We start from the raw sequence: 23,968 nt of genomic DNA on the forward strand, positions 1-23,968 counted from the left end.
TATTTATAGTATCATACTTATAATACAATAAATTGCATTTCATGCACAGACGATGTATAAGTGGCCGATACAAATAAAATATTCGGCCTTATCGTGAATTGCGTGTGAGCAAATGTAAAAACTGCAATACAATACAAGAGAAATTATTCTCTGTTGTTTTTGTGTACTAAAATTTTGGGAACGATTTGTTCATATAGTAAAGTCTTCGAGTAGTACAGAAATTTGATAAAGCCAAATGTATGATTGTATGCAAGGTTTGAAAGCAAAGAAAAAGTAAAAAATTACAATACCAAGGAAAACGACTAATGAAATAGCCGGTAAAATAGAATCTGCTATGGCATGAAAGTTAGTGAACTACTCACGCGTCAGAATATATCAATTAAATTAAAAATTGGATTTTTAAACTCTCACGTATGGTCGAAACTTTTACATTGATGCGAAGTCTGGTGCTTCAGAAAAGTGATAGGAATAAACCACTGTTAAATAAGGGCATGCGACCATTAATGTTAACAAACAAACAAGGGGCATGCGAATGTACATAAAAAATTATTTCGGACATATTACCAGAGGCGACAAATGCGAAGGCGAAGAGCAATTCACAAAAAAAGGCGTGGTTTGAAAACAGACAGGTCTCAACACAATTAACGAACTAACAAAACAGCGAGAAACGTACATAAATTCAATGATATTGTATCAGAATAAGAAACTTCGCGAACCGACTAGCGATTATGGCAATACAGAGCGAATGAGGTACTGAAACAAAAACATGAGTTGGATTGTTACTAGATGGCGAGACAGGAGTTTCGCCGGAACGACCCGGATTTACTATAATATAATTCACCCAAGGACTGTGACTCCAGCACCAGCCCTGTACATGTATGGTTGCTGCTACCACAACCACAGAAGATGCGAGTTGCGATTTAATACTAAAACGTTCACTCACAACTTAAATTTGCCACTCCTTAATCTATTGTTGCATTTTGGAAGTTTGGAGAAAGAGGAAGAGTGTGATAGCCTTGTGCAAACGTATGTAGTATAAATAGTACACAAAGTAAACTATACATAAGTAATTATTGCCATAATTTCTGTGACAATTATACAATGCATACAGCGAAAACGAATTCGAGTAAGATTGACGAGATAGTCGACTTCATGAGCCGACGTGGAACCGAAATAGCTGCGATCCAAGAAACAACACTGCACTCTAGCTCCTCCCTGATTAACAGGAATGACTATAACACACACAGAAAGGATCGCGAGAGAGACAATGGTGGAAGCCTAGCGTTTAAAGTCTACCACACAGTGCAGTATCGTCTTATCGATGAAGGCATCGACCGCAGATACAGCATCTTATTCAAGGTATAGCTGTCCGGTCAGGCGATGCTGAGCTCAAAAACTCTAACATTTATATACCCCCTGTCTGTCACCTGTTGCACGGCTGGATATCACCCCGAAATTGGTGCGCTCATCAGGGGTGAAAACCGATTGGTAATAGGTGACTTTAATGAGCTTCACGATTTTGACGTTCAAGCCTACCAAATGATCGTTGGGGACAGCTATTGGCAGAGCAGATTGAGCACTGTTAACGACGACGCCCCCACTAGGGTAGTGAGCAATTGCAGTAGCTCGCCTGACATCACAATTGCTAGCGCAGGTCTGATAAATAGCATAACCTGGCGACCTATGGTATCGCTTGCATCAGACCACTTGCCCATTATCATGATCGAGAAACCTACCGACTTTTTTCCGGGAATCACCGGTCATATACTAACTTTAACAAAGCTGATTGGACTAGATTCGCGGAATTTACTGAAGACATCTTCGCCGCTCTCCCCATTCCCACCGATGTGCCCGTAGGCGAACGCGCATTCCGTACGGCGATCACAGCCGCCTCGGCTCGATTCATACTAGCTGGACGGATCCGGGACATACGTCCCAATTTCCCAGCTGAAGGAGCTGTTCAGGCGAACAAGCGTGATTTCCTACGCCAGGCCGATCCCGGGGATCCTCAGATAAAGGACCAAGTGGGAAGAGCATCTAAAGTCCTGCAACTTCACCTCTGGTGTGAGCAAGCTCTTTTCCACCGTAAGGTGCCTGTCGAACCCGACGAAACACAATGATAAGGTGGATATCACCTTCAACGGATCCGAAGAGATGCGCGAGCTACTTAAGCCGGACATTTTTTCTGCATCATCCAAAAGCTGGGTACACTGGGAGTAGAATACCTCATCAAGGTCTTCAATCTGTCTATGACCCCTCTCATAATTTCTGATAAGTAGAAACTAGGGAGAGTGGTCCCACTACTGAAACCTGGGAAATCCGCCAACCAAGGGGAGTCCTATCGTCCGATAACTCTTTCCCCAGTAGTGAAGATTCTTGAAGCCCTTCTACTCCCACTCTTTACGAAACACCTGACCCAGCCTCACACCAGCATGGTTATCGAGGAGTACACAGCACTCACCGTCATTAACACCTAGGTACCACGGACGGCGGACTTAATTAAAACCGCCCCTGCGAGAGGACTGCCCTAGTAGCGTTGGATCTAAAAAGCGCTTTCGATACAATCGGCCCCGCCACCTGAGTGGTCCTCATTCGTCTGTGAAACTTCGAGACGACCAAACAGGAAAATAAAGCAAGGAGTTCCGCAGGGTGGTGTCCTTTCACCCTTGCTTTTCAATTTCTATATCTCGAAACTCCCCCAGCCACCAGAGGCAGTCTGTCTGGTTCCTACGCCGACGACTGCATGATAATGGCGTTGAGCAATGACATTGATGGCCTACGCTCCAAAGTAAACGACTACCTCACCTGCCCTTCTCGCTTCTTCACTGCGAGGAACTCACAACTTTCCCCACTAAATCCACGGTGACCCTCTTCACCACCTGGTCAAAGGAGGTCAAGCTGCAACTTAAGCTAAAAGTCGATGGCCCACCAATTTCGACGGTAAACAACCCCAAAATATCGAGAGACACCTTTGACAACTTGCTCTCCTTCTCAGCGCATACAATCGCAGTGGAGGAAGCTTCAGACCTGCCATAAGAACCGCGACCGGATGTCTCATGATGTCCTCGATACAAAACCTACACGACGAGGCCCATATGCTGCCTGTGAAGGAGCATAAACTGCTCAGCAAGCAATTTCTGCTAGGGTATTACCGGAGGCCTCACCCATGCAGACATCTGCTTGAGCCTGATCCACCTCCCAGGCACGTCAGGAGGAACTTCCGCGATTACTCGGACGAGATCCAGGACAAAACAGACAGACAGCTACTGGATCGGACAGTGTGCAGACAGACCATTAACGACATTCATCGGGAGACGATTACCACCTTCCTAAGCTCCCGACCCCCGAATGCCGTTATCACATTGCAACCACCACCTACCGCAGACGAAGTGCTCCAACTTCCCTTACTTATCCAGAATCGACCCCGACATACTAAACATATGTCCGGCATGTGAAGGCACCCCGCACGACACTAACCCCCTTTTCATATGCCCCATCAAACCCACTTATTTAACACCCCTCTCCCTCTCGACACAACCTGTCGAAACAGCTAGTTTCCTGGGCCTACCGTTAGATGAGCTAGACGAAGACGACCTGTAATTACACTACACTGACAGGGCAAAGTTAGTGCTACAACAACAACAGAACGAATTTTCGAACGAAAAAAGTTGTAGCAGCAAAACATTCCCCATGCATGTACGGGATGCTCCTGGAGTGACAGCCCTTGGCCGGATATAAAGTCGGCAGGGAATGTTTTTTTCGTGGCAATTTTGCTTATTAATAATGAAGTGGGGAGATAAGAAAAATCGCTTTACAGTGATTGCATTCGTAGGTGTGACAAAAGTGCAACCGAGTTGACGAGTTGCTGAAAGAACTTAATATTTCGTGAATGTCAGAAAGCAGAAAATCATGTCCAGGGAAATGAATGTATCGACCAGATCCATGTCAATACTAATTTGAGGTGATCTCCACATGAAAGCATTCCGTCCCTCAACTGTTCATCTCTTGACAATACGCTTGAAAAAAATCGACTCGACTGTTACTGTTGAAGAAGTTTTATAATAAGCAAAACGACAAAATCTGAGAACAAAAAAAAAATCCTTCGACATGTCCAGTAGTATCGAAATTTTATAAGTTTCTTGCCGCTGTTTTTTGCATCTAACTGTAGCTTCTGCGCAGATTTGGTGCACAGCAGCGGTGGCTGTCGATCATTTAGAAAGCATATTTACATATGTACATATAAGGGTGCAAATATATATACGGAGCTGCGGCCGTTTGACATGAGAAAATTAACATCCTCCAAATATTGGCAAATATTTATGCAAAATATATTCCAGTATTGACTATTTTCGAATGGTGCATGGTCAGTAATTTCTTAGCTACAGAATTTTCTCACCGTTGAGAAAATTTGGCACATGGGCGGCACGTTTTATGAATGAGAGCACTTGGTCCTACAAATACGAGCTGTAACTTATAAATAAATGTGCTTTTCTTGTACTTCACAATATTTGAAACTTTTGAGCGCCGCTATGACTGAAAGAATCATGGCCGCTACGGCTGCTTCTATGAATGTATTTTTTTCATGTACTTGCAAAGCCTAGAGTTTTATCTTTAGACAGCAGAGGAATAAAGTGAGTGCCCTGTTTTTTTCCGGGATGACGCCCGTAAAGAGGAAACTCTCCTGAGTACTGCTATACCGGCGTAGCTGTATGCACGACGTGTAGCCTCACAGTTACACCTACATACTACATACTATCTATCACTCTCCCCGTAAATGTCCAAAAAGGTATTACTTCTCTGGGCTGATGGGCCTATGAGCTAGGCTGCTAGTTATTTCGTCTACGAACCACCGCGCGTCTTAAATTATTATGGATATGTTTTGCATCCGCGCAGATTCGCTTCCAAGGATCACCCGATTTTAGCATAAAATCTAGAATATTTTCTCCGTATAAGATGCTACAGGTTTCAGAAGCATAGCGTGGGCATTGGAACAGGACGTGATCAGCGTCTTCTTCCCTCTCCGTTCAGACTGGGCTTTTTGGGGAACTGTCATGACCGAATCTATGGAGGTATTTTCGAAATTATTATTATTATTATTATTATTATTATTATTATTATGCTTCTGCGTACTGCGACCAAAGTAGATCTATTGTGCAAAGCCTGCTAAGTTGCACTATATTTTGAGGTTTTTAACACATTCGGGGATTTATTGTTCCACAGTTTATATAGAGGCCCAGCAGTACAACAAAGGCGCTGAATCCGTTTTCTGCCTAGCGCTCTACATTAATGTATTGTATAAAATTAATGCTTATTGAAGCAAAAGAGGTTTTTAATAATATGTATGGATCTTGGAGACGGAGGTAACGACCACGACTCTGAGATAGGGACGCACATTCATTTTTCAGCACAATTTTGTCTACCCTTTCAAGCTGTTATCTAAAATATAAGGGTGCATTTGACTGACTCAATTAACTCAAATTCCATTTATTTTCTGTATTTGATTTGATATAATAAACACACTATCGATAAAAATTTGTGCTTGCAGTATGGCAGAAGTAGAAAGTTGCCAGTTTTTGTGCATTCTGTTATGGCATACGGCACGTAGTGGCGCCTTCTACTCAATTACACATAATCTATTTTTCTGTCAGTCAAATTCGTTGCCGCAACGGTTGCAAAGCCCTATTCTGATGAATCTATTCGTCACTTGCTAACGGTTGGTTAATCGAAAACGCTAATTAATTTTGTCGCTGTCGTAACATCCTTACTATGTGCTGTAACCCCCACTTTATAGCTAAATGTTAGTTGTTTACTGAAAGGGAAATATATCGATAAGATATTAGCATTTCGAATTTCAGTGATTCTTTAATGTGATCATTTGCAATACTCAACATAAATAAGAGTTTCGCTCACTTTTGTTAACGTAATGTTTTAGCCACTTTAAAAAACATAGTGTCAAAAAAGCAAAATCTTTGTTTTATCGATTAAAACTTTGTAAAGCGGCTTGAGGAAACGATATAAGGTAAAAGATGACTTATTTAGTGTCCGTAAAAACATGTTCGGGGAATTTGGGATGGTGCCGTTTTGTTGTGTTAGGAGTCGTAATAACATTTGCCTAGAATAGCTTCACCGGGCTTATTGAGTTCACTTAACGGTAGATTTAGGAAATTTGTTCTCTTGCTGTGGTTGAATGATGGCAGGGCAAGATATTGGTATAGTGCGGGGCTTCAGATAGCCAATACGACCACTTCGTCTGGAAGAACATAAGAAGCTACCATTTGGCCTCTTGTCCAGGTTTTAAATAGAGTAACTGTTGATTTTGTAAAGGAGAATGTAAGACCCACTTTCTAAACATAAAAATGGTGGTTTACAGGTTTTAATTAATTTTTAGGTGATTTTCTAGTCACTACGATGTTCTATGATATTTATCGGTGGGAAATTCTTAGTACAGGGTGGGCCATATAGAGTTTGCTTTTTGAACCACCTATTTTTTTTTTGAGAATGGTAACACAAATGATATGTCAAATGTGTTTATAATTTACTTAAAGGTTTAACATTTACGAAATGGGACGCTATACGCTTGAACAAAATTGGGAAATATTGGAAACCTATTTCCAAAGTGGTGAGTCTTGTTCTTCTGCTTCTGATGAAGCTCATTTTCACATCGGTGGCTACGTCAATAAGCAAAATTTGTCGGATTTGGGGCTCAGAAAATCCACACATTACTGTAGAGAAGCAAGTGAATCCACAACGAGTCACTGTTTGGTGCGGTTTTTGGTCTGGCGGCATCATCGGGTCATTTTTTCGAAAATGAGCGAGGAACCGCGGTTACTGTAAATGCGAGCGTTACCATGACATGCTCAACGAGTTTTTTGTTTCCAAATTGAAGAGGATAACATGAACGACATTTAGTTTCAACAGGACGGTGCAACTTGTCACACTGCCAAAGTTACACTCGAACTTTTGGCTACGGTTTTTGAAAACCGAATAATCAGCCGAAATTCCGATATCAATTGGCCGCCTCGGAGCTGTGATTTATGTAAGCCCGTTGGACTATTTTTTGTGGCGAGCCGTTAAGGACAAATGCTATGCGAACCATCCAGAGACGATTGATGCTTTAAAACACGAAATCGAAGTTGCCATTCATGAAATCGGAGCCCAAACAATCGAAAATGTGCTTAAAAATTGGGTTGATCGAATGGCCTACTATAAAGCCAGTCGTGGCAGTCATTTGAACGATATTATTTTTCATTCATAAATGACAATGTCTTCAAAATAAAAAAAAGTTTGAAAAAATATTGATTAGTTTTTTTTTATAGCCGAATCAAAAAGCAAATTTTTCATGGCCACCCTGTATAATGTAACACGTTTTCAAAAAAAAAAGGTTGTAAATAGAGGATAGAGAGGTGTATACCTATCTTACAATTGAAACATAAACGTTCACTTGAAGGTTGTTGGTAAATCTGTAGTAGTTTTTTCTTTAGTTTAGAATTGAATTTTACAGAAGCGTCGACTAAAAGGGCTTTTATAAATGTGTAGAATTTCGCATAGAACTTTTTGCGTAGATCACCTTTCTGCGAGGGCGGCTTCGGCAGCCCTTCGAAAAAATAATCCTCATCAGTCCAACTCCGGCTACGCCATCCATAGTATTTTTGCTTAGAACTCCATTCCACGTTAAAACCATTGAACCAAATATTTAAACGTCATATCCGTGAGTGCAGTATGGATGCATTCAACCCCATCCGCATTATCAACACTCAACTGAAATACTTCATATTTGTTCATATTTTTATTTTCATTTGCAGGTGTCGGCAACACTATATGATATTGGTAATTGCATTTGCATTTCCGAATATTTCGAATACAACTATAAAAATAAATGAAAACGCGTGTGAGTGTATATTTTTTGGGGGATTCTGCTGTTTCCGTGGCGCCGCAATGTTATGGCGGATTCGTATAGAACTCAACAAAAGAAAACGAAATGAAAGAGTAAAATTTGTTGATATCTCGCTTAGTTTTCGAGATATTGAACAAAAAAAGGCTGGAACTTCGAATAATGTATATTGGGCAATTTTTGCATTTGCAATGGTTTTAACATGGAAAGGATTTCTACGCAAAAATACTGTGGATTGCGTAGCCGGAGTTGGACTGATGAGGGTTATTGTTTTGAAGCGCGGCCGAAGGCCGCCCACGCGAAAAGAAGTTCTACGCAAAAATACTGTGGATTGCGTAGCCGGAGTTGGACTGATTAGGGTTATTTTTTTGAAGCGCGGTCAAAGGCCGCCCACGCGATAAGGTGTTCTACGCAAAAATACTGTGTTAATTAATTTAATTTAATTTTAATTACTTTATTTTTTTTGTGATACGCTTGATATCATTGTTTTTGTCCTCGGTTTATATTCGGTTAATATCTCGAAAACTAAGCGAGATATCAAAAAATGTTACTCATTCATTTCGTTTTCTTTTGTCGAGTTCTATAAGAATCCGCCATAACATTGCGGCGCCACAGAAACAGCAGTAATGCCATTTTTTGCGAATTTAAGTGTAGTTTAGAAAAACATATTGTTACGAATTTTTTACCGCTAAGAACCATATTTTTTTTTCATTTCATTTCATTTATTGCCCAAAAGCTAAGAACCATATAAATCTCTGTGAGTTCAATCACTGGATTGTTGAATAAAACAAACAAAAATTAAGGCAACACACTTGTTCCAACTCTTTACTTCTTAATGTACACGTTCAGCCTAAGACTGAATCATTCTATTACTCTTCGTTTATTCGCTCACAAGTTTAATTTCCTACTGAATATCCCATGCGCATGCACCTCGTCTTATATACATGTGTTTCATAACTATCGTAATTTCTAGATCTAGCAACTCTTATCTTGTGGCGAGTTCTGTTGTAGCAGAAGCTTACTAGTCACCTGTCGCCTTCGTCTAACTCATATAGCCGTAGAACCAGAAAGCAAAGCGAAATGAGTATCTAAGGTATCGGCATTAAAAACCAGTTATTTTATATTTTGCGACTTTGAGAAGTCTGACGTTAGCTCCCTTCCCAATACAAAACAAAAAACAAAATAAACAAAAGTAGTAGACGCTATGGTTAGAAATGTGTTCGTATGCGTCTAATATCTTGGGTTTGGTTGTGTCCATTGCTTTCGCCTACTCTTCGTTTTCACAAACAAGTAATTCATCACAACAACGCGGCGAATTCGGAAGGTGTAATCTTGTATTCTATCATTCTTGCCGAGAAAATGTGCGATGTTGTTGTTGTTGTAGCAGTAACTTTGCCCTGTCAGTGTAGTGTAATCACCACTCATCTTCGTCTAGCTCATCTAACGGTAGGCCCAGGAAACTAGCTGTTTCAACAAGTTGGGTCCAGAGGGAGAGGGGTGTTAGATGAGTGGGTTTGATGGGGCATGTGAAAAGGTGGTTAGTGTCGTGCGGGGTGCCTTCACATGCCGGACATATGTTTAGTATGTCGGGGTCGATTGTGGCAAAGCCTCGGCGTGACATGCAATGCCTCCAAAAATAAATATATTTTTTTTAATTGGCGATTTCACTCAAACTACCATACGTGGTATTTTAAATTAGTTCACAAAGTTGTTTTTTTATAGAAGTTTAAGTTCGGTTTGAACCCACGTGTGTTTTATAAGAATAATTTCACTTTTTACAAAGTGTGCAGTCGTTTGTGCCCGGTGACTTAATACAACTGACAGTTCGTTGCCACAATTGTGTCTAAATATGTACTTTAATACTAAAATTTACCCTACCACTTGCTGCCCATTATTCTTGTTGTTGTCACGTGCGAACCTTTAGACGCGAGGTCAGCAATATTGGTGAGAATAAAGTTTTGGTCGGATGCGCCTTTGCTGGTGTTAACTTATATATACTTATACATATAAATTAATAAAATCAGTTAAATTTAAATAATAATAATGGTATATGCGAACAGATGTCATAAAAACTTGTTGTTAAATAAAATATAATATTTAAATATATATATGTATATGCATGCATATACTTAAAAACCACAATAACCTAATCTCATCTCATCTTTTTCAGTAACAGAAAGAACTCAACATGAATGTAACTAGTAAATTTTTATCGGCAGAGAACGGTATGCGCCATGACAAAGTAGCAATACTGGATGCTGGTGCACAATATGGAAAGGTAAATAATACCTTTATTCTGTCAAAAAAATACCAGGAATTGTTCAATAAAAGTAATTGTTTAATCATCAATATTTATTTTGTCGTCTTCAAAATAAGCTCCGTTCGAAGCAATACACATATGCCAACGATTAGTCCAGTCATCAAAGCATATTTTAAACGCGTTTGAAGACATCTTCCTCAGCTCCTCCAACGAATTCTCCTTAATGGCCTCTATCGACTTAAAGCGGCGTCCAGGCAGTGCCAATTAAAGTTTTGGGAAAAGATGTTTGTCGAGTTTTTGGCCAAAAAAGTGTACACAATATGAGCCTTGTGAGATGGTGCGTTATCATGGTGCAATATCCATGAGTTATCTTTCCACAAAATGGACCGTTTCCTACGCAAATTCTCTCTCAAATATAGCATGACTTCCAAATAATATTCTTTATTTACCGTAGAACCATTTGGAACAAATTCCGAGTGCACAACACCATGATAATCAAAGAAAACGTGTAGCATGACTTTCACTTTTGACCGACTTTGACGTGGTTTTTTGGGTTTCGGATCATGTGGATAGCGCCATTCAACCGCCTGTTGACTGGTTTGATGCGCTGGATAAACGATGGGTCCGAATTTACTTGCTCAAGCATGTCTTCAGCCACCTTCTTCCGATGCATTTTTTTAAAGAAATTCAACTCTCTTGGAACGAGTCGAGCAGCCACGCGTCTTATGCCCAACTGATGTTGTAAAATGTTGCGAATTGATTCGTGAGACGCTCTAAGGTCACGGCTAAATGATGGTTTTCCAGCACCATTTCCTCGACGTTTTCATCCGTTGATGGGCGACCAGATCGGGGCAATTATACCACGACTTCTCGGTCCTCTGCAACTCGTATACCCGTGTTCTTGATAAAGCACACTCGCTATAGGCTTTTTGCAACATTTTCAACGATTCGGCACACGAAATCCCGTTCAAACACACAAAATTTAAGACAAATTCTTTGTTCGATATTTTTATCCATAGTGAAAATCGCACACCTGTAGTTGACTGATATAATTAAATGCCAAAAACAAACTAATTGACAGATCACGCTCAAACTCTGCGACACTATAGAGAACAGTTGTACCAATATTCCCGCAAAAAAAATGTAGACATATGTGTAACACGCGCTTTTTAAATGAACAAATCCCGATATTTGTTTGACAGAATGTATACAATTATACATATATAAGTAGCTTAAAGTTAAATTTGTTTAAAATCTGTTAACTAATGTTTAGTCTGAAGAGTAATCTATATATATATAATACAATATATATATACAGGGTGAACGATATGAAGTGTTACCAACTTCACACTGCCTGTATCTGTAAAACAGCTTATGACATCAACGTCAAAATTGTTCTAATGACAGTTCAATATATTGTTTATAAGCCATCAAAAGCATTTGCGTCTCAGTTTTGTTGAATTTTTTTTTCTGTGATGGAATTCAAACGTAATAGTGTGATTGCGTTATAATTGGCTGGAAAATCACAACCAGCCAATGTTCGTGCGCTCAGTCACCTCAAAGTGAATAAAATGTTTGTGTATCGCACTATAAAACGTTACAATAATACTGGTGGCATTGCAAAACGCTATTGAGGTGGACCAAAAAAAAACCGCAACAACGCCAGAAATGGTTCGGAAAGTGAAGGCTCGACTTGAACGAAATCCACGTCGAAGTGGAAGAAAAATGTCCAAAGAACTGAAAATATCGCATGACAGCATTCGACGCATATTGAAAAATGAGCTCAAGGTCAAGGCTTACAAGTTCCAAAAAGCGCACGATCTTTCACCCCAGCAAAAAAAAGTTCGGTGCGAAAGAGCAAAGGAGTTGTTGCGCTTGCACGAACGTGGCAAATTTCCTAATATTGTGTTTTCTGCTGAAAAAAATTTCCCAATTGAGCAGTTCATAAACACTCAAAACGATCGTGTTTACTTGACCGAACGCTTATACGAGAATTTGAGCCTACGTATGGCCACTCGAAGCAATTTCCCATCGCAAGTAATGGTTTGGGCCGCAGTGACCGCTGATGCACGCTGATGAACGCTCTCCAATCGTTTTTATCGAGCCTGGTGTCAAAGTGAATGCGACTTTTTATCGGGAAAATGTTTTAGAAGCTGCTTTAGAGCCGTGGACACGCAAACATTTCGGTCTAGGACCATGGACGTTCCAACAGGACTCGGCACCGTCTCATAAAGCTCGTATGAACCAAGAATGGTTAAAAAGTCATGTTCCACACTTTATTTCGTCCACACAATGGCTTTCGAATTCGCCAGACGCGAATCCGATGGACTATTCCATCTAGTCCATTTTGGAGAGCAAGGTGAGCTCTAAAAAATATGCCAGTATGATGCGCTGAATAGGTAACACTTCATATCGTTCACTCTGTATATATATATATTTAATTGGCGCGTACACCCTGAAGAGTAATCGGTAGACCCTAAATAAATAAATAAATATATCTATTATTTGCAGGTGATAGATCGTAAAGTACGAGAATTACTTGTGGAGTCAGAAATTTTGCCGTTGGACACTCCCGCTGTTATATTACGTACGAAGGGGTATATTGGTATAATAATATCAGGAGGACCAAACTCAGTATATGCTGAAGATGCACCCATTTATGACCCTGATATTTTTAAAATAAAAATACCTGTACTTGGAATTTGTTATGGCATGCAACTGATAAACAAAGAATTTGGCGGTACCGTGCATAAAAAAGATGTGCGTGAAGATGGACAAGAAAATATTGAGATCGAAACTGGTTGTCCCTTATTCAAGTAAGCTAATATTTATTTATAAATATACATACATATATGGCATCATTGATGGTCAAACCAGTTTCAGTATATATTTTGCTTTAAGTTTGCACATTCAAAGACAACTACAAGAATGGGCTGTTAATTTAAAATCATGCATGATTTTAGTTTAGTTTGGGTAATTTAATTTTAATTTTATAATTTCCTGCACTCAAATCCATATTAATATAATTCATATCATAGTTTCGTGGGATAGTCAATTGATTTTTTTTTTAAGTCATATAGCCTGTTAGGATTTAAATCAGTGCATAGATTAGCATAGTTTAGATAGGGCTCCATTAATTTACATGCATACAATATATGTGGCAGAATGCTTCCTTGAGAGAAGAAATATTTTTAAGTTGAATAAAACGTATTTGATTTATTTACTTCTTTAGTTACAAAAGCAAAACACAAACTTTATTTTATATATAACGGTAACTAATTGCAGCAGCATGTAAATATAGCAACCAAAAAGGTTTTTTGCTTTAAAAATATAGTGAAGAAATAAATAAATTTATTTAGTAATTCTAGAATTTCTTGGATTCTTATAAACTATAAAAAAAATATTTAATGATAATAGTTCATATTTACCTATATGACAGTGACAATTTCAAAGTTTGTTTGGAAGATAGTGACAATTCCAAAGTTTGTTTGGAAGATGAAAAATCAAAAGCTACAGAATTTGGCTTGGAAAGTAATGAGTGATGGTTTTAAAAATCCAATTAATGTTATATATTTTTTTTATTTTGGCGCGTACACCCTTGTTTGGGTGTTTGGCCGAGCTGCTCCTCCTATTTGTGGTGTGCGTCTTGATATTGTTCCACAAATGGAGGGACCTACAGTTTCAAGCCGACTCCGAACGGCAAATATTTTTTATGTTTTTACGTTTTCTTAATTTTGTTGTTTCACCGAGATTCGAACCAACGTTCCCACAAACTTTATTAAGTCAAATATATTTTGTTTTTGCATAATAAATCAAAAAAATTTGGTCATTCGAAATATTAATTTTTGCCATCAGACTCTTATTTGCAAGGATCAAATAACATTTGTGCGTTCAAATTTTGAATCATGCCTTATTTCATTAGAAGACTCAGTATTAGTACATACAAGTGGTAATTCACCCGCTTCGGTGGCAGGGACATGGATTCTGGAGACCCCTTCTGTGTCTGTGTCCTTAAAAAGGCCCGATCGGCGGAAGTGACACCCACAGAGGCCACCGGGTCCTCGATACGCACTGGCGCTTCCAAATTGTCTTGCTCTCTACGTAAGCGGAGGAAGACGGTGGCTGAAAGCAGCACACATCCCTGCCCTGAGGCTGATGCTGATATCCGCGCCACGATCCCCCAAGGTACGAGCGTGATATCGGCGCCAATCAATGTGGGGGGCGATAGTTCTACTGAGCCGCGGTCTAACCGCCGCCTCGACAACAAATCCAACCCAGCTGTCTGACCGGCGAAAATTTCGTCAGTGGAGCATGGCGAGCTGGATCTTCGCCCGAGCACATCCAAGGGTGTGGCCAAGCCATCCTATAACGAGAAAGCTGCTGGCCCCCGACCTGTGGCTGTGATCGGAAAACTGACCATCAGTTGACTGATGCAGAAATTAAATACTGCAAAAGCCGGCGGATGCGTTGGGTTGTTGCCTCCGGTCCTGAAGCCAACGCGAAGGGCTATGAGACAAAGGACGGCACCATAAGGGTGACGTGCGCGTCTCCGGCCAACTTCGAGTGGATCAGGTCCGCTGTCAATAACGTGCCAACCATGGAGCCCACTCGCTTCGCGGCCTACAGCGAGGAGAGTGTATCCTTCAGGAAGGCCATCTGCTGGATTCCGGATCCCGATCTGTCCACAGCGGATGTCCTGTCCTGCCTGCGTGCCCAGAACCCCGGCATTAACACGAGGCTTTGGCCAACTCGCTCGCACACCAAGAGTAGCAACAGGGAAGGAAAGGAAGGGGCTTCTCTTGTGTTGCGAGTGGATGAGGCCAGTGGTGATGTCATGGGCTCTCGGTACAGGAACCGTCTGAGTCTTTTCTTTGGGACTGTCACCTTCCATGTCTATCCCAAATAAGTGGCTCAGACTGGGGTTCCTGTAGTTACTGTCCCCTGACACGTAGCGACGCTTCGATCAATTTGCAAACGGACGTTATATGGTATATGAGTACGTACGCTAGCGTTTTATCTGTTTAATCGCAGTGTCTGTATTATGAGCAGTTTTATATTGGAAGCATGCTAAAGCCGTCCTTGCAATCCTCGATTACGCGTGTGATTTGCTTCATATCAGTATAGCTATGTGGAATTTTTTTATTGATCAATAGGCAACAGTGACTGATAGGCCGAACCATATGTAGGAGAACATGATTATTAAATATATTAGTCAGATTTATACTAGTTAATTAATTATGAATCTAATTGTAATTCATTTAAGCAAATAAGTAAATTGTATGATTTACTTAAAGCCTCCATAGCTAATTATGATTTTTCAATTTCAGTCGCCTAAGTCGAACACAATCAGTGTTACTAACACATGGTGATAGCGTAGAACGTATAGCAGATAAAATGAAAGTAGGCGGTTGGTCATCGAATCGCATTGTAACGGCAATTTATAACGAGGCCTTGAGAATATACGGCGTGCAGTTTCATCCTGAGGTAAAGTGATGCCTGTATATTTTTGGTACCTATATATTAAATATAATTAGGTTTGTTAAATTGCTACATTATTAGGTGGATCTTACAACTAATGGTAAACAAATGCTCTCAAACTTTTTGTTCGACATTTGCGAAGCAACTCCTAATTTTACACTGAATAATCGAAGAGATGAATGCATTAGATACATCAAGGAAAAAGTTGGAAACAATAGAGTTTTGGTAAGATTTATTTTATTTGCTTGTATTGAACAGTAATGTATCTAAAATCATTATCAGTTTTGTAAGAGACTTTACATTTATTGAAAAATTATTTCTATTCGTATCAAAATTTTATATTTAATAAGATTTAGGACACTTTTACTGATGTGGGCGTCAAGGACTTCTCAGAAGAAATAAGATCAAGCTAATGGGCCTATATTCCTTTGAAAGTATCGCGTTGTTCTTACCTGCTTCCGGTATAAACACAACCCTTGCTTCTCTCTCTTGCTGCAACAACTTATAGAATTTTAATACACTGCGGCTTTTTGCTTCCAGCTCTTTGTTCCATCAAGAGGGCTTTAATCTGCGCTTTAAGCGTAGGGGAGTGCATGCTGCGCGGTATGCTTTATTAGGTACCCCTGTTAATGTTTTAACATTTTCTTCCAATTCAACACAGGAGCTGAACCTACCAGGTTTCAATTGTTTTTGCAATAGCATTTTACTAAACAGATCCCAGTTTGTATTTCTAGGATTTCTGAAAGTACTGCTCTTTTGTTTGGGCGTGAATGTTAGTCTAAAATGTATTTATTTGTGATCGGAAAAATATGGTGTTACTAACACTCTCCAATTTTCCACCTGTGTAAGGTTATTCGTGATGGTTAAGTCTAGAACATTTTTCGAGGTTGGTTCCTCACCACGGTTCGCTACTTCTACTTTGAACGTAGCCTAAGTATTGAACGCAGTCTTCGTGGTTTTTCCTTTTTTTGCAAGTTTGCTGGTGGGAGATATTAGCGATAGTATGAAAAAGGAATTTGCTCACCATACCTTTGCTGCCTCTCTAAGAGCTTTTTAAAGTAGCTCATGATCTAGATTTTTGACAGTTTTGAAAAGTTCTTTCAAGACTTGCGAAGTGTGCGAGCGAAAAAAAAAACAAAAACTGCTGCAACTACATTTGCTAGCTTTTAGGCACCTCTTTTCATTTGTGACTTAGCTATGGATTCTATCCTCTTAATTCTATTATGCCTCTCACAAACAAACTAAACAAGCTATATTGCTAAAACCGTGAACATATCTTCGAGACGAGTGTATCAACATAAAAAAAATAATAATCAAAAGTCGAATGTACGTAGCCCGCGAAATTTTAAACCTTCACCTTATTTTTTGAAAACACCTCGTACATGTGCGCACGAAAAAATTCAATGTCATACACTTCTTTTAGCAGGGTCTCGAAGTGCTATGTGAAATTTTGCGCAAATTCTTTGAGTTAACATTTCGAGTGGAATAAAAACGAATCAATTATAAAAAGAAAACAGGCATTCAGGCAGTAAATATGAAGGTTATCCGACGCGCAAGCTATCCGTATGAGAGAAGCATGCCCATGTGAGAAGCACGGATTCTCCAAATTTGGACCAGACACTTACAGCGATTTTTATTGTTGTTGTAGCAGTTTACAAGGCCCAACCAGGGCGGTGTAGTCACCGATCGGCTTCATCTAACCCATGGCAGTCGGTTCAACGTTACCGAAACGACCCGGATTTATATCCGGCCAAGGAGTGTCACTCCAGCAGCATTCCCCGTATGTAAGTATGGGGAATGTTTATGCTGCTACAACAACACCATCTAACCCATGTAACGGTAGGCCCAGGAAAATTGCTGTTTCGACAAGTTGAGTCCAGAGGGAGGAGGAGTGTTACATGAGTGGACTTAAGGGGGAATGCGAATAGGACATATATTGAATATGAAACGGTCTATTCTGGATAACTAGGAGTTGAACCTCCTACAATATCCAGACCGTAATTGAGCCAAAGTTACGCGGGTCTCCCGAGTGTGCTGAAGCTCTTCGTCTGCAATAGGTGGTGGTTGACCTCCGTTAACGGTATTCGGTGGTCGGGAGTGTAGGAAGGTGGTAAGAGTCTCCTGATGAATGTCGTTTAATGTTTGTTTATATACTACCCGGTCCAGTAGTTGCAGTTGTGTTTTGTCTTGGATCTCATATAGCTGTAGAGATGTCTCCTGACACGCCTGGGAGGTGGCTCATGCAATGTCTGCAGGGGTGATTGCTACACCCAAGTATAAATTGATTTCGGGGCATTTTGCTGTGCTCCTTAACGGCGATCAAATGGGAACAGTATATATCAGAACCAGTTAGCCGGCTAGCGATTTGAGAACCTTATTACGGTATAGGATTTTAGTGGTGATGGCGGAGAGCAGAGTTGTTAACGGTCGGTATTGGTGTATCATCGACTTTCATTTTATTTTATTTATTCAATGATTCGATCCTAACACAGCAGGATAAACCTTATAATTATTAGTGCTGGTCACAATAGTTTTCAATTTTTATGGTATTATCTCTTAGTGCTAATATATGAAGTTCGCGTCTAAATGTGTTCATATTACTTATAAATCCTAAATTTTGGGGAAGAGAATTCCAAAGTCGAGTCACATGCACCAAGAATTGTATTTCTGATGTGAGCGTTTTTTATCTAGCAGCGAAAGGTTTAGAGTTTTTCACTGACTTCGTGGCAGTTATTCTGAGGGCGAGGTACCCGTACTTTCGAGTAGTAGATTTTGTGCAAAAGTAAGCTGAAAAAGCTTATCCAAGGACATGGAGTTGGTTGTGTCAGAAATATGAGAAACGTGGTCTCTTGCCTCGATCCCGAACACATAACGAGTAATATTATTAAACAATACATTAAGCTTATGTTTACACGCAAAACCACAATTTACAAAGATTTCACCAACCATATAATAACGATGACATTAACATATTTTTTAATAATTAGGATGCGAATGCGTAGAGGAGTAAAGTGTTGCGTAGTACAGAGCGCGGGAAACATTCCGGCGCTCTTCCCTACAACTAAATTTACCTAACTATCCCAAGTTAATCTTTGGTTGAAAATAATTCCGAGATAATTGATAGCAATGTCGTCAAGTAAGATTTTTAGAAAAGTTAAAGTTTCGACGGGCTTTCTGGAAATAACAAGTCCTTGAGAGTACTTGGCATTGTCGGATGCCCATTTGTTAATGTTTTTAAGATATTTATAGTTTTTAAGATATTTATGTATATTTTCATAATAAAGAAAAGAATATATCTATCTATCTATATCCGCACATACAATTTTTTAACAAATAAGTTTATAAGTATCGCTCCACCATCAATACCATATTGTATGTTATTTATTCCGCTAGCTTATGTTGACACTAACTGTGATCAAATGTTTTCGCGTTTTTGCGCCTCAGCCTTAAAGCTGTTCGTTAGTATCTAAGTACTCAAATTTATTTAACTTTTGCAGTTGCTTGTTAGTGGAGGGGTTGATTCAACTGTCTGTGCTGCTTTGTTACGTCATGCTTTGCAACCGAATCAAATTATTGCTGTTCACATCGATAACGGTAATTTATTTAGTGAACATTTTCAATTAATGTTTATAATATTTTATTTATTTTAAGGATTTATGCGTAAAGGAGAGAGTGACAAGGTTGAAAAATCTTTACGTGAGATTGGTATTGACGTGATAGTAAAAAAAGAGGCATATCGATTCTTAAAAGGAACTACCCAAATAAAGCGCCCCGGACAGTTCTCAATTGTAGAAACTCCGATGTTGTTTCAAACATTCAATCCTGAAGAGAAGCGTAAAATTATAGGTGACATCTTTGTGAAAATAACGAACGATATTATCGCAGAAATGAAATTAAAGCCTGATGATGTACTACTTGCGCAAGGTACGCTTCGGCCCGATTTAATTGAATCTGCATCAAATCTAGTTAGCCAAACCGCGGAGACTATTAAAACTCATCATAATGATACAGAACTAATAAGGTGTACATTATCGAAAATATTCGATTGCCTTTGTTAAATTTAATTTATTATTTAAGGCAATTGCGTTATGCTGGTCGTGTGGTTGAACCATTAAGTGACTTCCACAAAGACGAAGTAAGGGAATTAGGGAGAGATTTAGGTCTTCCCGCCGATTTAATTGAACGACAACCGTTTCCAGGACCGGGCTTAGCGATAAGAATTCTTTGTGCTGAAGAGCCGTTTTTAGAAAAGGATTACTCAGAAACTCAGGTAAGTCCCTTTTCAATGTATCAAGTTTCGGATGATAAATTTTTTTATAGGTTATCGCAAAAGTTATAGTAGACTTTCATAGCAAACTACAAAAAAACCATGCATTGATTAATCGTGTTATCGGATCAACTTCAGAATCAGAACAAAAGGAACTGAAGCGTATTTCATCAAGCACTAAAATGCAAGCCACAGTTTTGCCGTTGCGGTCTGTTGGTGTACAGGGTAAGAAATATCTTGTTGCCCATATTTTCTGTTTCAATATAAAAGTAATAAATATATGACAGAATCTTCAATTTTTATTCTTAGGTGATAAGAGAACTTACAGCTATGTTGTAGGCCTTTCTAGTAATGCTGAACCAAATTGGAATGATTTAATGTTTTTGGCTAAATTAATACCACGTATACTGCACAATGTTAATCGCGTTTGTTTTATATTTGGTGATCCCGTTCAGTATCAAATTACTGACATAACTCACACTACACTCAACAATTACGTTGTGAATCAATTGCGAGAAGCGGACTCCATAGGAAATGAAGTATTATTAAAGTCCATACACTAATTCGTAATGTTCATTCTCAAATTTTTTGATAATTTTTTAGATAATAATGCAGGCAGGTCTTCATTGCAAGATATCGCAAATGCCGATCATATTGATTCCCGTACATTTCGATAGAGATCCGACGAACCGAACTCCTTCATGTTGCAGATCGATTGTCTTAAGGCCCTTTTTAACAAATGATTTTATGACAGGTGTCCCGGTGATACCAGGATCGATTCAATTGCCTACCCAGGTAAGTTATAAAAAAAAAATCATAGATTACACTGGTTCACAAATTTTAACTTTTTTCGCTCCATGTGCCACTATCCTTTTCCTTTGAAGAATCCGTTCACTTATTCCGCAATTTGCAATTTACCAATTCAGCGGAAAAGGGTCCGTATATCCAGTTGAACGATTTTCAATTGTAGTATATGACAGCAACAGAAATTCCAAAATAAATAGTGTGTAATTCACTTTTCAGTAGGCTTAATAGTTTCTGAGAAATTGATTAATCACTTCAGATTTTAATTTATTAAAATTTTTTTTTATTCAAACTTTAACTAAATGATCAAATGAAAATACCCAATTCAACTATGACTATGGTATATGCATACGAGATGTGTTCAAAAAATAAGGTGAAGGCTTCAAATTTCGCGGACTACGTATTCTCCACTTTCGATTATTATTATTTTTTTTATGTTGGTACACTCGTCTCGAAGATATGTTCACGGTTTTAGCAATATAGCTTGTTTAGTTTGTTTGTGAGAGGCATAAATAAGACAAGTGTTTTGCGTGTTCGGCGATTTTCTGCTATCGAAAAAAAATGGATAAAAGAAGTGTCATCAAGTTTTGTGTAAAAAATGGAATCAATTGTTCAAAAACACTTGAAATGTTGACAGTGGCATACGGTGAGAGTACACTGAGTCAAAAAAATGTTTACAAGTGGTACAAGAAGGTCGAGAAGATATGAATGACAACGTTCGCTCTGGACGCCCCAGCACATCAACAACCGATGAAAATGTTGAGAAAGTGAAGAAAATTGTTATGGAGAATCGTCGAATCACAATTATAGAAGTTGCTGAGGATGTCGGCATATCGGTAGGCTCGTTTCATACAATATTTTTGGTTATTGTGGGCTGTCATTCTATACTGGGATAGTTCGCTGACAGCTTGGCCATTTCATCGAATGCTATTGTAAAAAGAAGCGCGGAGAGTGGAGACCCTTGTGGCGTTCCATTATATAGATTTACAATGGTTAAGGCAAAGCCATTGATTCTCAATCTGCATTTTCTGTTAGTGAGAAAACTTCTAACAAAGTTTATAATATTGGATCCAACCTTCTACTTAGTTAATTGTTTCAAAATGATAGCCACTCCCATTTGGACGAAAGCCTTCTCCAAACCGATTGCTAAAAGTGAAACATAGTTTCTTGAGGAGAGTGCGTTTGTTATGACGTAGTCAAGGTACAAAAGGGCATAAATTGTGCCACTAATACCTTTTATATGCAATCTGGTTAGAACTAATAACTTTATTGTTCTTAGAATACCATATCAACCTATTTGCAACCAGTTTTTCCATTAGTTTAGCTAAGCATGATAAAAGAGAGATGGGCCTATAGCTTTCAACAGAAGTAGGAGGTTTATTGGGTTTCAAAATTGGTACGATATAGGAAGTTTTCCACGCTTGAGGGTAAAAGCCGTAGTCAAGGATATGGTTATACAAATTAATTAGTCTGCATTTCATTTCGATCAAGCCCAGGTGTTTTGCCTTTCACGGCAAAGAGCGTCATTAATAGTGATTTTCGATTCAATTGTCCTGGCAGCGGGTGATAAATTGTTTTTGATGTTTTCTTGGTTGCTTAGACAAACCCGGACGGAACCCAAATTGTACTCCAAGCATTGGATGGAGTCAGCTGAGAATAGGGTATGTTAAGGGAATGAAAGAGGTAGTAGAAACTATAGAAGTAGAAGATTGGGATGATATTGAATTTTGTGTTGCTGTAGATTCTTTGGGAGTTTGTATATTTGAATTTTTGGTTGAGGGAGCTGTGTCTGCGGTTATTTGAGAATATGTAGGAAGAGGGGGAATTAGTGCAAGCGGTGGCAAGAGAAGACTGGATTGTTATGGAATTATCAATTCTTTGCTTTGCATGGTTGTGCTTTTTGCAGAAAAAGATGAATTTGTATCGCGTCGAGAAAAACTCGTAAAAAGTAGAAATTTTTGACGAACAGTAAACTATACTAAATATATAAGATATATTCACCTATATATTTTATTAAAATTATTTTTCGTTTCTTTTAAGGTTCTGAACAATATTGTACACGAGATATCAAAACTAGACGGCATTTCAAGGGTTCTATACGATTTGACATCTAAACCTCCCGGTACAACCGAATGGGAATAAAAAGAGCGCATTTAGTTTTGACACAATGCTTCATTTGCTTGCTTGTGTATTTTATAACATATATATATGTGGTTGAAAATGCAATCCTTTATTTATGTATGTATTTTAAATATGACTTATTAAAATCTCTATATTCATTAGAAACAGCTTATTAAAATATTTTGTGGATTTTATTAAACATTTCTAATGTTCTTCCTTTTGCAGGGTGGTCAATGTAACGTTTGGAGTTTATTTTGTCTATAAATAAAACACCTATGTGTATTTATTATTTTTTATTGGAAAGACTAAACCCTTTCATTAAACTTGGAACACCTTTCAGTCCAATAACGCCTAGTAGTAGCTCATTCTGTCAACCAAATTTTATTAGTACATTTTTCCAAGCTTCGGCAGCTACTTATTAATGATAACCTCGATTTCTGGTTTGAACTTTTCAGTCGTCTTTCGAATGCTGGCGTAAAATTTATCCTTAATGGTGCCAAAAAATCGATAGCTCAGATTCCAAACGCTAGATGGACTACCCCGTAATATTAAAAGCAAAGATACCACGACCCGAGAGTAGCACGAAGCTATTTGTAAGGAAAATAACATGTTTGTATTGAGTCGTATTATTGAATTTTTTTAATTATTCCTGTTAGAGTAAACAATTTATATGCTGAGAAGAATACATTTTTTTTACTTAGTTTCAAAGTTAAATGGTTTTTTAAATCCAGTATGTATAAATAAACTGTTTAAATATCATTATCTTGTTGCTTCGGTTAAGTCAAAGGGAACATAATGAAAAAAAGTGTTTGATTTTTTAACACAAAATGACGGCAGTACATACATCGCTCCAATTCTGAGTTTTAAATACAGCTAAGGGCTGCCACTTCAACAGCACTTGTTGTTGTTGTTGTTTTAACAGTAATGGTAGCCCTGTCAGTGTAGGGCGTATCAACGGTCATCTTCGTCTAGCTCATCTAGGGGAAACATGCTGTTTCGACAGGTTGGGTCCAGAGGGAGAGGGGTGTTAGATGAGTCGGTTTTAGAGGGCATGTGAAGAGGTGGTTAGTGTCGTGCGGGGTACCTTCACATGCCGGACATGTGTTTGGAATGTCGGGGTCAATTCTGGATATGTAGGAGTTTAACC

At 38.8% G+C, this 23,968-nt stretch overlaps 1 protein-coding gene across 3 annotated transcripts; it reads left to right on the top strand.

Annotated features, from left to right (window-relative positions):
• The first annotated feature begins 5,879 nt into the window (after positions 1–5,879).
• Positions 5,880–23,580, top strand: LOC129249293 (GMP synthase [glutamine-hydrolyzing]). 3 transcript variants are annotated; one of them, XR_008582649.1, is made up of 13 exons: positions 5,880–6,019; positions 10,062–10,169; positions 12,663–12,967; positions 15,479–15,635; positions 15,711–15,854; positions 19,127–19,223; positions 19,281–19,650; positions 19,707–19,899; positions 19,950–20,121; positions 20,206–20,435; positions 20,500–20,691; positions 22,741–22,938; positions 23,047–23,580. XR_008582649.1 is itself a non-coding variant. In XM_054889013.1 (12 exons), the coding sequence occupies exons 2-12, from the start codon at positions 10,080–10,082 to the stop codon at positions 22,840–22,842; spliced, it is 2,052 nt and encodes a 683-aa protein (XP_054744988.1). In that variant the 5' UTR covers positions 5,880–6,019; positions 10,062–10,079; the 3' UTR covers positions 22,843–23,580. The 3 variants fall into 3 exon arrangements, 2 of the variants coding, with proteins under 2 accessions (XP_054744988.1, XP_054744989.1); XM_054889013.1 differs by having other exon boundaries at positions 22,741–23,580; XM_054889014.1 differs by having other exon boundaries at positions 10,068–10,169; positions 22,741–23,580.
• Positions 23,581–23,968: the final 388 nt, after the last annotated feature.

This window comes from Anastrepha obliqua, chromosome 5, assembly GCF_027943255.1.
Source record: "Anastrepha obliqua isolate idAnaObli1 chromosome 5, idAnaObli1_1.0, whole genome shotgun sequence".
NCBI classification, from domain to species: domain Eukaryota; kingdom Metazoa; phylum Arthropoda; class Insecta; order Diptera; family Tephritidae; genus Anastrepha; species Anastrepha obliqua.

Bases quoted from the DNA above. Each gene is read 5' to 3' on its own strand.
- LOC129249293 (XM_054889013.1), top strand. From the start codon at position 10,080: ATGAATGTAACTAGTAAATTTTTATCGGCAGAGAACGGTATGCGCCAT. The intron at 19,651-19,706 runs GTGTACATTATC...TTATTATTTAAG, and splicing joins AATGATACAGAACTAATAAG to GCAATTGCGTTATGCTGGTC. The intron at 19,900-19,949 runs GTAAGTCCCTTT...ATTTTTTTATAG, and splicing joins AGGATTACTCAGAAACTCAG to GTTATCGCAAAAGTTATAGT.